The 16,808-nt window shown below is 38.7% G+C and overlaps 1 protein-coding gene across 2 annotated transcripts in view; it reads left to right on the top strand.

Annotated features, from left to right (window-relative positions):
• LOC126278182 (little elongation complex subunit 2-like) overlaps nt 1–16,808 on the top strand; it is a 213,881-nt gene that overhangs the window by 28,160 nt on the left and 168,913 nt on the right. For both annotated transcript variants that reach the window (XM_049978091.1, XM_049978092.1), the window contains 2 exons: nt 5,880–6,093; nt 6,187–6,357. In XM_049978091.1, coding sequence (XP_049834048.1) covers nt 5,880–6,093; nt 6,187–6,357 — 385 coding nt within the window. The remainder of the gene's footprint in view (nt 1–5,879; nt 6,094–6,186; nt 6,358–16,808) is intronic.

The following is a 16,808-nucleotide window of genomic DNA, read 5'->3' as shown; positions in this document are numbered from 1 at the left end:
AATGGATTCAAAGACCGATACCAATCAGCAGCCAAAGTAACCACAGGCTGCGGGCTATAGAGCCGCTCGCTCATCCCAATCTTAACTTGTAAAAATCTTTGCAGACTTCAAACACTTCCAGGAGGAGGAGGAGGACAAGTGAAGTAAGGAAATAAAATTCTCTGTTGCTTAATATGATGCAGCAACTCCCCAACCGTTGCTCCTTCTCCTCCTCAGGAATTTTAATATGTGAAATCCACTGTGGTACAACTCCACAGACATTTTGGTATGGGTTTCCTCAGTGAACAGTTTTGCTTAATGATTTTCTGCGACAGATTCCCTAGCAATTACAGTGCGCATGGTCAGTTTTCAGCCATTGCTCTTATGCTTTACCCACCCAGTGTAAGTCACTGTATTACAGTATCCATAGTGATTCTTCTGACGGTGATCACTTTCCTGGGTTCTGTCACTCTCATTCCAACCTGGGTTTTTTCTGACTTGAATATTTTGACCATACTGTGTCAAAGGTAGGTCAGTTGTGTTACGGGTGCCTCCTGCTGCTTGCTGAGTCTCAGGGGACATCAACTGTCTGCTGGCCATGTCTTTTTCTTTTATCTTGCTTTATTTTTATCTGTATCTTTTTGATCTTTGCTATGTTTTTAGCCTTTCCTTTTTCACATGATTGACTTCCCCTCCAACGATATAACAGGATATTGTTTATTTCATCACTGTTTCACCCCTGTTTCACATCACCTAAAGCGGTGGCAACATTACGTTTTTAGGGTTTGTTTTGTGAGCAAGGGGTTGGTGACCTAGCCAGGTCCCTTAACCTCTATGCAACCAACCCAACTGTATGATCCTGCAGAGGGCTTTTTTGCATTTCACAACCACAGACTGCACTTCATCAAAGTGGGATACAGATTTGCCAGTACCAGAGGTTTATGATACATCACCCGGTTATGACTGAATCATAGAATATTTCATTGATAGAAAGCAGATGGTACATTCTCCTGAAACCCGACAATGACATATAAAACGTGACAGTATAAAGCATCACCACCTCTCCCGAGAGACGTGGCATTCTAGTTAAAACACCAGACACACATTTGGGAGGACTATTGAAATCCCCATCTGGATATCCAGATTTATGTTTACTGTTGTTTCCCAAATTAATTAGCGTAGATCCTGTGATGGGTCGTATAAAGAGAAGATGGCTGATTCCCTTCCGTGTCAGGGCTTGTGTTCTGCCTCTAATGACCTCATCAGTAACAGAATGTCAAATCCTTGCCTTCCTTCATTGTAAGTTCCCCAGTAGTTACAAAAGAAGTGAGCTTGACATAAACCAGCTGTATAAGAAAGTACTTGGGTCAAATGTTTAACCTGGCTGTTGCATTGTAAACCAAAGTTCCTTAGTTTCTATGTACATCTACATGTATACTCTACAAGCCTCCTTACAGTGTGTTATGGAGGTACTCCTGGCATTACTAGCACCTAGTTAATCTGGTAGATTAAAACTGAAGAAACTGCAAAAAAGTGGGAATTTAAGGAGATGGGACCTGGATAAACTGAAAGAACCAGAGGTTGTACAGAGTTTCAGGGAGAGCATAAGGGAACAATTGAAAGGAATGGGGGGACGAAATACAGTAGAAGAAGAATGGGTAACTTTCAGCGATGGAGTAGTGAAGGCAGCAGAGGATCAAATAGGTAAAAAGACGAGGGCTAGTAGAAACCCTTGGGTAACAGAAGACATTGATGAAAGGAGAAAATATAAAAATGCAGTAAATGAAGCAGGCAAAAAGGAATACAAATGTCTCAAAAATGATATCGACAGGAAGTGCAATATGGCTAAGCAGGGATGGCTTGAGGACAAATGTAAGGATGTAGAGGCTTATCTCATTAGGGGTAAAATAGATACTGTGTACAGGAAAATTAAAGAGACCTTTGGAGAAAGGAGAACCACTTGCATGAATATCAAGAGCTTTGATGGAAACCCAGTTCTAAGCAAAGAAGGGAAAGCAGAAAGGTGGAAGTAGTATATAGAGGGACTATACAAGTGCGATGTACTTGAGGACAATATTATGGGAATAGAAGAGGATGTAGATGAAGATGAAATGGGAGATATGATACTGCGTGAAGAATTTGACAGAGCACTGAAAGACCTGAGTCAAAACAAGGCCCCCCGGAGTAGACAGCATTCCATTAGAACTAATGACGGCCTTGGGAGAGCCAGTGCTGACAAAACTCTACCATCTGGTGATGTATGAGGCAGGTGAAATACCCTCAGACTTCAAGAAGAATATAATAATTCCAATACGAAAGAAAGCAGGTGTTGACAGATGTGAAAATTACCTAACTATCAGTTTAATAAGTCACAGCTGCAAAATACTAATGCGAATTCTTTACAGACGAATGGAAAAACTGATAGAAGCCGACCTCGGGGAAGGTCAGTTTGGATTCCGTAGAAATGTTGGAACATGTGAGGCAATACTGACCTTACGACTTATCTTAGAAGAAAGATTAAGGAAAGGCAAACCTACGTTTCTAGCATTTGTAGACTTAGAGAAAGCTTTTGACAATGTTGACTGGAATACTCTCTTTCAAATTCTAAAGGTGGCAGGGGTAAAATACAGGGAGCGAAAGGCTATTTCCAGTTTGTACAGAAAGCAGATGGCAGTTATAAGAGTCGAGGGGTATGAAAGGGAAGCAGTGGTTGGGAAGGGAGTGAGACAGGGTTGTAGCATATTCCCGATGTTATTCAATCTGTAGATTCAGCAAGCAATAAAGGAAACAAAAGAAAAGTTCGGAGTAGGTATTAAAATCCATGGAGAAGAAATAAAAACTTTGAGGATCGCCGATGACATCCCAAATCTGTCAGAGACAGCAAAGGACTTGGAAGAACAGTTGTACGGAATGGACACTGTCTTGAAAGGAGGGTATAAGATGAACATCAACAAAAGCAAAACGAGGATAACGGAATGTAGTCGAATCAAGTCAGGTGATGCTGAGGGAATTCGATTAGGAAATGAGACACTTAAAGTAGTAAAGGAGTTTTTCTATTTGGGGAGCAAAATAATTGATGATGGTTGAAGTAGAAAGGATATAAAATGTAGACTGGCAATGGCAAGGAAAGCGTTTCTGAAGAAGAAAAATTTGTTAACATCGAGTATAGATTTAAGTGTCAGGAAGTCGTTTCTGAAAGTATTTATATGGAGTGCAGCCATGTATGGAAGTGAAACGTGGACAATAAATAATTTAGACAAGATGAGAATAGAAGCTTTCAAAATGTGGTGCTACAGAAGAGTGCTGAAGGTTAGATGGGTAGATCACTTAACTAATGAGGAGGTATTGAATAGAATTGGGGAGAAGAGGAGCTTGTGGCACAACTTGACAAGAAGAAGGGATCTGTTGGTAGGACATGTTCTGAGACATCGAGGGATCACCAATTTAGTATTGGATGGCAGCGTGGAGGGCAAAAATCGTAGAGGGAGACAAAGAGATGACTACACTAAGCATATTCAGAAGGATGTAGGCTGCAGTAAGTACTGGGAGATGAAGAAGCTTGCACAGGATAGAATAGCATTTAGAGCTGCATCAAACCAGTCTCAGGACTGAAGACCACAACAACAACAACAGGTATCTGAATATAAGGTGTATGGTAAGGCAGTGAATCTCTTTAATTTCAATTCTTCATTTGTGTGGCCATAGTGTCTGTAGTTGCTTTATAATTCTTGAGGGTATTTTTGGTCTGTTGTTGCAACTACAGAAATGCGTGATTTTTTTTTCACCAGATGTTTTTCACTTTATTGAGGTGGGCTGTAATTAAGTTATTTACATTTTGATTTGCTTTTTAGATTGAAATACAGTTCATTAAGAATAGGTAGATTCGTACTTAATGGTGATTTTTTGGCTGATTTCTCGCGGTCTGCTAGCACATTTAAATTCATTTTGTCACAAGTCTTGAGGAGCAGACAGGTTGTGCCCACTATGTTTTTAATGTGGTTCTGGCTAGATTTTGGGTGCATGGTACACAGGTCAGTGAGATGTATGTGTTTTGAGATAGATATGGCAGAACTTCAAGGTTATGTGAACAGTCCAATGTGCTCCTTCAATTTTCAGTAATTTCACAGGGAAGGCTGGCTAAACCAGCTCATTTTGTAAGCCACATTTCTCCGAGTTGTTTAACCCTTTATTCTGTTACTGTATCACTTAACAGATGTTATTGATGGACGCACTTTGAGGAGATTTTCTTGCACGTAGAATTGTTACTTTCAGTAGAAAGACCAAAATTCAAATATTATATATGAGGTGTACAACTTTGCTTCCACCATCTTTCCCCAACATTTGAGGCTTTAATGAAACAAAGTGGGTATACATGTAGCATTCAAAGTATTTTCCATTGTTGGCAACTACTTTCTCCCATCTTTCGGGCAGTGTATGAATCCTGCATTGAAAAAATTGTTCATCATTTGAAGCGCTCCACGAATCAATCCAATAGGTGACTTCTTCATGAGATTTGAAGTGTTCGTCAGCCAGGCCATGCGCCATTGATCTAAAGAGGTGATAGTCAGAGTTAGCAATGCCTGGAAAATACAGCGGGTGTGGTAGGACTTCCCATTTTGACACTTCCAAGTACATTTTGACCTCTTTCACAATGTGGGGTCGAGCATTGTCGTGCTACAAAATCACTTTATCCTGCCTCTTGCTGTATTGCGGCCGTTTGTGTTTTAATTCTCTGCTCAAATGCATTAATTGTGTTCGATAACGAGCACCTGTGATTGTTTCACTTGATTTTAACACCTGACAGTACACGACGCCAAGCGGGTCGCACCAAATGCAGAGCATGATCTTGGAGCCGTGAATATTTATTTTGGCCATCGACGTGGAAGCTCGGCCGTAATATCCCCATGATAGTTTGCATTTAGGGTTATTGTAATGAACCCATTTTTCATCCCCAGTCACAATGCGATGCAGAAATCCCTTCCATTTTTGCCTCTGAAGCAACTGTTCACAAACACACAAATGACGTTCAACGTCTCTTGGTATCAGCTCACACAGGACCCAAGTTCCTTCTTTCTGAATCATGCCCGTAGCCTTGAGACATTTTGAAATGGCTTGCTGTGTCACTCCCACTAATTGTGCCAATTCTTCTTGAGTTTGACGTGAGTCTTCACTCAGCAATGTCTTCAATTCTGCATCTTTGAAAACATTCTCTCTTCCACCACTATGCCGCTCTACGACGTTAAGATCACTGTTCTTGAAGCGTTGAAACTGCTCACGACATGTTCTTTCACTAATAGTGTTCTTACCATATGTACTTTAGGGCATTTGGTGAGACTCGGCCGCTGTTTTCTTCATATTGAATCAAAACAGTAACACCTCCCGCAAATGACGAGAATTAGGCTCGTAAACTGACATTTTAAATCAAGAACAACTTTATGATGCAGACACAAATCAACTAATGTTTGAATGAGGTTATGTTGACTGAGGTCCAAGCTAACTGCCTGATGTCTGCGATCTGTTTCTTTTGACCACTACTTACCGTTGTCGCCATGTGCCGGCAAACGGCGGAAGCAAAGTTGTATACCCTGATGATGATGATGTCACTGTGAGAGTAAATCCGTGATTTAGTCTGCAGTTGGTGAAATGTTTAATTTTTTTTGCCAGTTAATGATTATAAGCATTGCCTTTATATGTGATGAAATAAAGCTTTATTGTGATTCACATTTCGATTAGGTCCACTTCTAACTGATAGTGTTATCCATATCACAGGACAAAATAACATGAAAGTATTCTACTTAGTAAACCACATTCATATTCAGTCTAATCTTTAGATGGAAGATAGCTTTACCAGCTCCTCCATATATACTTTTAATGTTGACCTTTGTGTTTCTCAATTTCAGGAAAAAAGTGGATGCAAACCCAGATGAAGGATTTGTGTTTTCTGATGAAATATGGAAGAAGTACTATACAACTTCCAAAATTCTCAACAACACTTTCAGATCAATTGTAGAATTTTGCTCTGAAGGTGATACCAGCAGTGAGACAGTACAGGCTGCTAAGAGGGCTCAGAATTTAAGACAGCTATGTATAGTGTATAAAAAGAAAATTAAATGGGTAAATATAAGCTTTCAAAATTTTGAGTAAAAAGAGAATGATACTTAAGATGACAGAATGTTAGATTAACTTATTAAAAATTATTTGTTTCAGAAAAATCCAACTGAGCGCAGGTACCTCAATGTACTCCACCCTGTTGCGAAGTGTCCTGAGAAATCTCTTATGGATGCTGTGCAGCATGAGGTTTATTGTTACTTGTATGACAAATTGACTCATTCCAATGCTAGATACCCTCTTACGAAAGAAGAAAATTCGCTCTTCAGTGTAAGTACTAATTGCTTATTGTCTTCGATAATTTGGCTTTCAAAAGTTTCTTTAAAATCGAAATTAAATATCCAATGACAGGGAATGATGGAACGTTATTACCAATTCTCTCTTTAACGGAAATACCACAATTAAAAAAAAAAAATGAACTATCCAAACTAATCACACAATCACATGCACTATTATGTACGAATGTCGATGTTTGGACAGGGGCTCCGCAGTAATCTCTGAATGTTTTTTACCTTTGCGTACACCCCTCACCCTCCACCCAACATGTGACAACTGTCTAAGTTCATCCAAACCATCACTGCTTTCTTTTCTACAAAGTAATTTCAGTTACTGAGTTTGTTCATAGATTCTGTAGGATTATAACTGTCTTTAATTTGTTTGCCACTGAAGAATTTCCAGTCTCTGATATAGTGCTTTAGTTGTTTCCAACCGTATGTGTGCAGCTGCTGAATGTCCTACTGCGTGACTTTCTCCTCAGCAGGTATGCATGCCATTTGTCTGCCATGCGTGGCCACCCCTCCTATGCCTCATTCTTTGATGATTCCTTAGATCATCAGTATGGGGCTCGTCCCTCTTCTCTGTTACCTCCTGGAGCCCGCTTTTGCCACTTGCTACGGCGGCTTAACTTCACGCTATCTGCAACTTTCTCAGTGAGTGTGAACCTTTCACCACCTTGGCTTTGAGAAGCGGCCCCTGTTAACCTTGGCCTTCATTCGCTTCCTAAGGACACTACTCCAGCCACGGTCTATCACCATCAGTTTCACTACCTTTGCATGGAACTTAGCTATAGTACCTTTGTATACACTGTAGGCTCTCGGACTGACCTTGGGGTAGGGTGTGCCATCGTCATTAACACCCGTGTCTTTCGATATTAGCTTCAGGCGCACTTCTTAGTATTTACAGCCGAGCTTTTCGCCTTGTTTCAGGCCAAGGAGTACATCCAGCGACACAACCTCTCCAATTGTGTTCTCTGCTCAGACTCACTCAGCACCCTCCAAAGTCTCTGCACTGTACACTGCTCATCCCTTAGTGCGGCAGGTCCGGCAAAACTTTAACTTTCTCATTCTTGGTGGAGCCAATGTCATGTTTCTGTGGGTCCCTGATCATGTCGGTCAGCCAGGAAACGAGGCTGCTGCCAAGGCTGCAGTCCTCTTACCTCAGCCTGCGATTACCTCTATTCCCTCCTATGATCTCTGCATTGCCACCTGTCAGGAGTTAGTGTCTCTTTGGCACCGCCAATGGTCCTCCCTTCACAGGAATAAGCTTGGGCCTATTAAACCTCTCCCAGTGCCTTGGACGACCTCCTCTTGGCCCTCCCACTGGGAGGAGATTATTTTTACTCAGCTGCGTATTGAGCACTGCCTTTTTAGTCATTGTCATTTGCTCAGTGGCACTGCCCCACCACTTTGTATGTAAGCATTTCACCCAAAATTTTAACTGTCCGCCACTTCCTGCTGGAATGCCCCTTTTTTTACCAATTTACTTTCCAGCTTGGGTTTGTGATCTGATGTATCAGCCGTTTTAGTGAATGACAAGCGTACTGTCGACCGTGTTTTACTCTTTATCATCCGAAGCAATATGGAAAAGGCCATTTAATTTTTAGCTTTGGGCCTCCATTTTTTTCCTCGTGCTTTTTTAGCTGTCTCCTATTCTGTCCATTGGAACTGACATATAGTTGTTTCCCTCATCTCTGTGTTTGTGCTCTATAGTTTTGACTTGGGCGCATATGACCCCAGTTTTTTTGCGACCAAAAACAAAACAAAACAAACGTGTGCACTAGTTAAATGTTCATCTAAATGTTTAATCATTATTTTTGATATTACATGATGTTAATGCATTATTTGTTGACGACTTCAGTTGCCACATGTTATATACCTCCGTAGTACGTAGCAAAACATTCCGCGGCATTCCCATCACCTGCGCGGTGTGTGGTCAGTAGTACAGAATATTTTTTGGACTTGAAACTATGTTTAGACTAATGTGATTCCAAACATTTACTTAACGGATGTTACCTTCAGTCCTGCCAACAGAAATAAGAAATCTTTGTAATGTTAAAGATGATCTAGGTCTCCAAAAGCCAAGTGCGCACAGTATTCCATGTAAATGTAGCATATCTCACATGGAGCAGATACGAGGAACATCAGTGGAACACCTGCCTTGAAAACACAAGCAAGTCAACTGTCATCAAGCACTGTTTTGAGTATGTCATGAAATGAAATGAAATGCAATGAGAGCAGTATCACGATGCAGATGCTTAGTTTTTGGAACATCTTAATTGAGGAGTCTGTTAAACTAAAGGTGTTTGAAGGTCAAATAGGGCTAGAGGTTGGCATTTCACTTTATTAATAACTCATATGCTGTCACATCCAGCAGAGATGGGAAGCTTCAAAATTAACTAGCAACTGGCACTGTTCTGTGCATCTAATTGGATTGGCTGTTCCAAGGAAGCTTTTAATATCAACCAAGGCCATTTGGTTTCATCGCCACAGCCACAGTGCGGGAGATACTTAATTGTGAGTTGCATTGATTGTAGCTATTAAATTTGTAAATGAAGTGTTTTGTTGTTAGCTTTTATTTTAAACAGAAGTATAGTGTTTTTCTGTTGCAGTTTTAAGATGGAAGAACATGACATGGAGAAATAGGAAGACTCGTTTGATGGAAGGGAAAACGAAAATTCTTGAGAAAGTTGAAGGTCATTGTGAAATGTGTTGTACAGTGTTTAGAGATACCTATGTCCACACGGAATACCGTACCGAATACCATAGTTAAAAACAGAGACTTGATCTTGGAAAGTGTACATAAAGATCTCCAAATGCGCAAAAGAAAAAAATATACCAGTTACTCAAAATATGTAGAGCTGGAAAAATATAAAAATTGCTTTCAGATAGCAGGAGTGCTTCAGATATCTTGATGAATAGCATGGTGTTACATGAAAATGTGTTGAAGGGTGCTATTATACTTAGACATGAGGATTTCTTTGCATCTAATGAGTGGATCGAGAGATTTAAGAAGTGGTGTAATGTGGTCTACGAAACTGTGTGTGGGGAAGAAGTATGAACTTAAAAAGACTGTCGGTGAATGGAAGACTGTAAGTTAAAAGATCATAACAATGCTGTGAACCTAAGGACAATTTCAACATTCTTCCAAATGAAACACTTGCTTCCAAAGGCAAAAATTACCATGGACGGAAACATAGTAAGGTCCAACTTACAATTAAGTTACACACCAATGTTGATGCCTCTGGAAAGTTGAAGCACATATGTGGTTGACTAAGCAAAGAAACTATTTTGTTTTAAAAAAGTGGAAACTTTGCTCTCGAGCTGCAATGTCAGCCATAAAGCTGTATGATGTCAGAATTATTTGAAAAGCAGTTACATATCCTTGCTGGTAAAATAGGAGCTTACAGTAGAAAAAGTCTTCTATTTGTGGATTGCTGTCCTCCATGCCCCGAAAATGTAAATTTAAGAAATTTGCAGATAGATTTCATGCCACTGAACTGCACCAGCAAGTTGCAGCCCATCTCCAGCTGCTTTTGAGAAAGATTATGGATCTTACCTACCAAATCTGTGTAGTGATATGACTGTTAAAGTCTCATCACTTCAACATGCATGCAGTGCAAGATTTCCTCCATGTTGATGTCACTGTTGTAACTGTTGAAAGTGTGTCAGTGGAAGATTGGTCAGTTCTGTTATACAAGAAAAGGATGGCAGTGCAGGAATTGACAGAAGTGTTAGTGAAAATTACAATGGAGTGACTTGTATTCCTGATGTACATTCAGTGGTGAGAAGAAGTATATTACTGTTGCAAATTTGGACAGCAGCATTTTCCATTATATTTATGAAACTGAAAAGAGTGTAGAAAAAATTCACTAAAATTTTCTCTAGATTTTAATGAAAAACCGCAGATGTGTTTATTTGTCAAATTTATGTAAGAATATTGATTTCAAATTAAAGATCAGTACAATTAAAAAAAATTGCTTAGTTCTGTTTTACAGAGTACAGTAAGCTCTAGATTAGCCTACCCACGAACAGACTATCTGTGGACTATTTCTCACCCACCCCCCTCCTGACCCTCTCTTTTACCCAGGAGCCAGTGATCGATAATGTCACGTTACAGTATGACTGTAGTAAACAATATGTGCTTGAACGCCTCAAGCTTGGGACTGTATTGTTGTGTTGGATAGTGTAGTCATTTGGTTTCTGTTAGTGCTGAACAGAAAAGTGAAAATTTGCTTTGCTGGCGAACTGGAAATAATTCACAAACTCGAAAAAGGCAGTATTCATAGCAGAATCTGACATGGATTTACAATGGGGGTGAAATTACAATCTGTGATATTCTGAAAAACAAAGACGGAATAATTCAGTTTGCTAGCAGTTCTGACTCGGCTAAAGGCTTGTCAAAGTGGAAGGCTATGAAAATGTCTACATATGCAGGACTGGATAAAGCCATGTTGGAATGTTCTCAGCAGAAAAGAGCAGAGGGCACACAACTATCTGGCCAAATATGCACCAAACAGGCACAGTTTTTCTTCAAAAGTTTGGGTACTGAAGGAGATTTTAATGCACCTTCCGGCTGGTTAACAAGATTTAAACAGGGGAGATTGCTGTCCAAGCTGAAAATTTAAGAATAGATAATAAGGATGCTTCTGAATTTTGTAATGATTTTCAGGAGTCTATTGCATGAGAAAATTTAGAGCTGGGGCAAATATACAATGCGGACAAAACTGGACCGTTTTGGAAGTGTCAACCAACAAAGACTTAAACTTTTGAAGTGGAGCATAGTGCACCTGGTTATAAACCAAACAAGGAAGGATAACTGTGTTGTGTTATGCTAATGGTATAGGATCACATAATGGTAAGCTTGGTGTAATAGGTAAAGCTAAAAAATCTCACTGTTTCGAAGGAAAATAAATGCACAATTTACCAGCCCATTGTTTTCACCAGAAAGCGGCCTCAGTGGACCGCACAGTATTTTAGACATGGTACCATAATTGCTTTGTGGTACAGGTGCAAGAACATTTAATGTTGAAGGGTCTACCTGCAAGGACTGGATTGTTTCTAGGCAAGGTACCATCACATCCAAATGAACTTGTTCTGAAATCGGATGATGGGATGATATTAGTAAAATATTTACCCCCACCCCTTGAGTGACAGCCTCAATTCAGTTAATAGATCAGCATGCCATGGCTACCATGAAGCAAGTTAGTTGGTTGCATGTTCCATTGACCAATCACACGCTACGGTAGCCATTATGATGTGGAACGTGCCAAGTGCACAAGAAATGCACATATGAAACAAGATTTTTTAATATATATATTACAATACTGAGTTAAAGATTAATATTTTTATTATTTAGCCCATTCTCTTAAATGGCACAACATGCATCTAGTACATTTGTAAATTTATTTATTCCTATTCAAGAATTCATCTATGGTATAGAAGGACTTGTCAAGGAGATATAATTTCGATTTATTTTTGAAGCTATTACTGCTGTCTGTCAGACATTTTATTTCATCTGGTAATTTGTCGAAAATTTTTATAGCCGCATATTTAACCCCTTTCTGTGCCAAAGATGGGTCGTGTAAAGGATATTGTAAGTCTTTCTTTTTTCTAGTATTGTAATCATGAATGTCACTGTTGTTTTTAAACTGCTCCATGTTGTTGAGAACAAATTTCATTAGTCAGTAAATGTACTGGCCTACAAGATGTGTGACTATGAACCCCACACATTATTCTAGCCACATTCTTTTGAGTGGTGAATACTTTTTGTCTAAATGTTAAGTTACCCCAAAATATTATTCTATATGACGTCAGAGAGTGAAAGTATGTAAATTATGTTAGCTTACTAATTTCTATATCCTCAAAATTGGCAATTATCCTGATTGCAAAAGTTGCTGAACCTATTCACTTTAGAAGATCCAAAATATGAATTTTCCAATTACGATTCTCATCTATATGTGCACCCAAAAACTTAGACTGCTCTACCCCATGTACTGACTTCTGTAGATATATTTATTGAAGGAGCTGTAAATTTTGCAGCAGAAAATTGTATGTTCTGTGTTTTTTCAAAGTTTAGAGAAAGCCCATTTGCAGAAAACCAATTAATTATTTTTCCAAAGGCCTTATTTGTATCATTTCCAATGGGAGTTTCTTTTACTGGATTAATAATGATGCTTGTATCATCAGCAAACAGTGCCAATTCAGCTTCTTGTTTCAGATGGGAAGGGAGGTCGTTCACATATATCAAGAATAGAAGGGCACCCATGATTGAACCCTGTGTAACACCTAATGTAATGTCACCCTAGTTAGATGAACTGGCAAACTTATTTAAATCACTTGACCCATATAAGGAAACTTTTTGCTTCCTGTTCTGTAGGTATGACTTAAACCACTCATATGCTATTCCATTTATACCATAGAATTGTAGTTTCTGTAACATAACGTCATGGTTCACACAATCAAAAGCTTTGGACAAGACACAGAAAGTTCCTATTTGTGACAGTTTACTATTTAAAGACTATTATGTGGACAGTGAAATTGTATATTGCTGTCTCAGTGGAACAAGATTTTTGAAATCTGAACTGTGATTTACTAGGTATCTCATTACTCTTGAGATGGCTTACCACTCTTGAGTACATTACTTTCTCGAAGATTTTTGAAAATGCTGTAAGCAAGGATACTGGCCAATAATTATTGACATCTGTGGTGCCGTCCTTTCTGTAGCGATGCCTGACAATGGCATATTTTAACCTGTCTGGGAAAATACCTTGAGTTAGTGATGCATTACATATGTGACTCAGAACATCCTCTGTAATTGCTCCACATTGTTTTAACATCTTATTAGAGATGTCGTCTATTCCAAAAGATTTTTTTTTCAAAGAATCAATAATTTAACTTATTTCACAAGAGGTTGTTAGGTGGAACTTAATCTGACTCATTTTTTTTCAAAACAGACTCTTCCATGTACTACCTAGCTTTTTCTTTTGAGCTGTTCTCACCAATTTTTTCTCCTACACTTAAGAAATAGTTGTTAAATACATTAGCTGCTTGTGTACTGTTGGTTAGGATCGGTTTGTTCTCTTTGACAGTTATACTACCTGCCACAGTGGTTACTTTTCCTGTCTCCCTTCTAACAACATTCCATATTGATTTGATTTTATTGCTGGAGTTGTTAATTTCTTCTCTAACATACAAATTTCATGATTTCCTCACGACTTTTCTCAGTATGTTACAATAATTTTTATAGTGTAAAACTACTTCTGGATCTTTAGTAGTTCTTGCTGTCTCATACTGTTTTCTTTTTCTTTCTGAACACTCTTTAATACCTGTAGTAATCCAAGGTTTCTTTGAAAAGTGTGTGGTGTAACATTTAGTGATTTTCTTGGGGAAGCAATGTTCAAAAAGGGACATAAATTTATCAAGAAATGTGTTGCATACATCTTTAGCATTTGGATCAGTATATACATCTCCCCAATTAACATTTCTTGAGCTTTCTCTGAGGTGCTATATAGATGACGAGTTAAGGGACCTAACACTTTTACTTAATGGTTTCCAAACTGTACACCCTGTTAGGTTTTGTGAGTTAATCAGTTATGCATCATCGTCTCACTATACATTTACCACAGGGAAAGCATGTGTTTGTTTTACATACTCTTTCTGTACAAATACATTATCTATTAGTGTGCTACTGTCTTGAGCTATATGTGTAGGGAAATTGATCACTGATTCTAAGTTATATGTTGTTAATAACATTTCTAGTCCACTTTCCCTACCAGAATTATCTAGAAAGTTTACACTGAAATCACCACAGATTAATAACTTCTTCTTTTTGTCTGACAGACAGCATAATAGGTGCATTTATGAACAGCTCCCAGTCTCCTAATGGGGACCTCTACACTGTTGCTAATATCAATACTACATTATCTAACTGAAGTTCACATGCACAAACCTCAAAGTGCTGATCAACACAATATTTGCTTACTTCTACAGTTTTGCATTTATACCCTTGTTTTATGAAAGTAGCAACTCGTCCTTTATCCATCCTAGATCTAAAAGTGTAAGATGCTAAATTATACCCACTTACACTGACACTATCCATGCCCACAGTTACATGGTTTTCAAACAGACAGAGTATATCAATCGCATTCTTGTTTTTGAGATCATCTAAATGCACTAATAGCTCATCTACTTTATTTTTTATTCCCCTGATATTTTGATGAAGTAAGTTGATACTGCCCTTAGCTTTACCCCTATTTACTGTACATGAAGTTTCTTTTATTCTATTTATCTTGATTGTCATCTGTCTGGACTTCGGCTTTAACCTAAAAAACCTGTCTGCCTGAACCCATTAACAACACGGATCACCCCTTGTGTGATTGTGGACCCCCTCACAGTTTCTGCTTATAGAGAAGCTAACTTATTTTTCCTCATCCTATTCAGGGGCAGGCCATGTGTAGTGTATCCCCACCTACCAATAGCATTTACTGGAACAAGATTTTGCTGGTGTCTGGAGCATCCTGTTCAGCTCAGTGTTAAAATGCCTTACAGCAGTGTTTACCCAGGGTCAATCATGGCGCCGAAAAACCTCCACAAACCCCACATTTGTGTGCTCAGTTTCTGCTCCTATTTTATCCAGATCGCTCCTAATACTGTATCTTGGATTCGTAGCCAGGCTGTTTCCTGCACCCCTCCAACTATAGTTACCTGATCTTCCTTCTCAAAGTCCCTGTATACCTGACCTAAGGTAGAGGAAATCTGGTACAAAAACTTATTGATGAGAACAGCTGTCTTCCAACATTTTGGAAACAACTGACTGTGCATTCGCAATTAATGAATTGTCAAAATAAGGTAAAACAATCAACCTTAGCCAAGTCGCGGAAAAACATTATTAAAATTGATGAAACCAGTGATCCAATGACAAAGAAGAGTTCTCATTAGCCTGTTAGCTGCTGTTTTGAAAAATAGTCCAAGGTGTGAAACTCTTGACAAGGAAAATATTTCTGAATGGTTAGACATTGACCACACAAATCAAGGTGCTATTGTTCATCGTGTACGAGGGAAATCCGAGGAGGTGAATGACAGTGTTGGAGATGACAACATTCCCTAGTTCCAGAAACAGTAATCAGTCATGTATCAGCACTTCAGTGGGTCGAAGGGTTACTGGACTACCTGGAACAACAAGAAGATGCTCACCTTTCTGACAAGTTTGCATTGCATAAAATTTGTGATGCGATGTCTAAAAGACAAGTTACCTCACTGAGACAGATATCAATGCAGGACTGAGTTTGTTTCAAAGTAGTGTAGTGTGATGTGAAATTGACGTTCACAGTATTCTTTGTAAGTACAGTATTCTCATATGTAATATGATGAATAAAGTAGAATTTATTATAAACATCGGTTCAGTGATTTTAATTATGACATTGTTATTAATTTTTGTTTTTGAACAACTCTATTACATTACCATGTACTTCAATTGTGGGTTATCCACGGAATTCAGTTATCTGTCATTTTCAAGTCCCCAATTACCATGGGTAATCAAGAGTACACTGTATACACTTAAAAAGTAATTTTCTACCTTTTACATCTTACACCATATTTTAAAAGCTCTCAGAAAAATGTAAAAGTGGGGTTCTGCATCAGAACACTTCCGGTTGAAACTTCTCTGTATTGCCAAGCGACCACACTTCTAATTGCTAACATTTTGGCCAGTTTGCTGTAGCAGTAGAAAACCATGGCCTTAAATTCCAGTAAGGGCTACATAGGTTGTGATATATCGTGGACATGGATACTGAAGCAGAGTTACAGTCCTTCAAGCCATACTTCTGTGTAAGCCGTTCAGTTAACTGCCCCACTTGGAGCATCAATTTCCCAGTATTTTTAAATGAAAAGAAAATCCAAGGAATTACAGAGACCAAGAGAATTTTTTCGTACTGGAGAAAAAAGAATGCAAGGCACTATGACCTCCTGTTTTCTCTACTTCTGTTGCTGCCAATCTCAGAAAAGCTATAGTTGTAGTCAGTTCTGCCATACAAAAACAGACAGTAGATATTAGCAAGAGTACATGTACATATAATAATGACCATGCTCCTAGATATGCAGCTACTTCTAAACCATTTCCAGCAGAGGTCACTACCAAGGTGCAGAGGCAACCTTCAACTGCAAAGGTAGACACACAAAGCAGATTAATCTTATCCAAATAGCTTATATCACAACCATAAGTGGCAGAATCCACACAGTCAAAATCCAAAGAAACGTGTCAGAAAACCATCAGATAACAAGAGGTCAGTGTTATGTGATGAAGATAATACTGAAATGGAACTGGATGCATATGATGACAAGCCGAAAGAAAACTCTCCTCTGATGATGACTTCTATATTGTGAAGAAACGTAAATGGTTTAAGAAGTAAAGCTGTTAAAGCTTGTTTTGTTCATACAAGAAACTCG

This window comes from Schistocerca gregaria, chromosome 6 (assembly GCF_023897955.1).
Source record: "Schistocerca gregaria isolate iqSchGreg1 chromosome 6, iqSchGreg1.2, whole genome shotgun sequence".
In the NCBI taxonomy this organism is placed as follows: Eukaryota; Metazoa; Arthropoda; class Insecta; order Orthoptera; family Acrididae; genus Schistocerca; species Schistocerca gregaria.
This window is presented reverse-complemented; position numbering and strand designations above follow the sequence as displayed.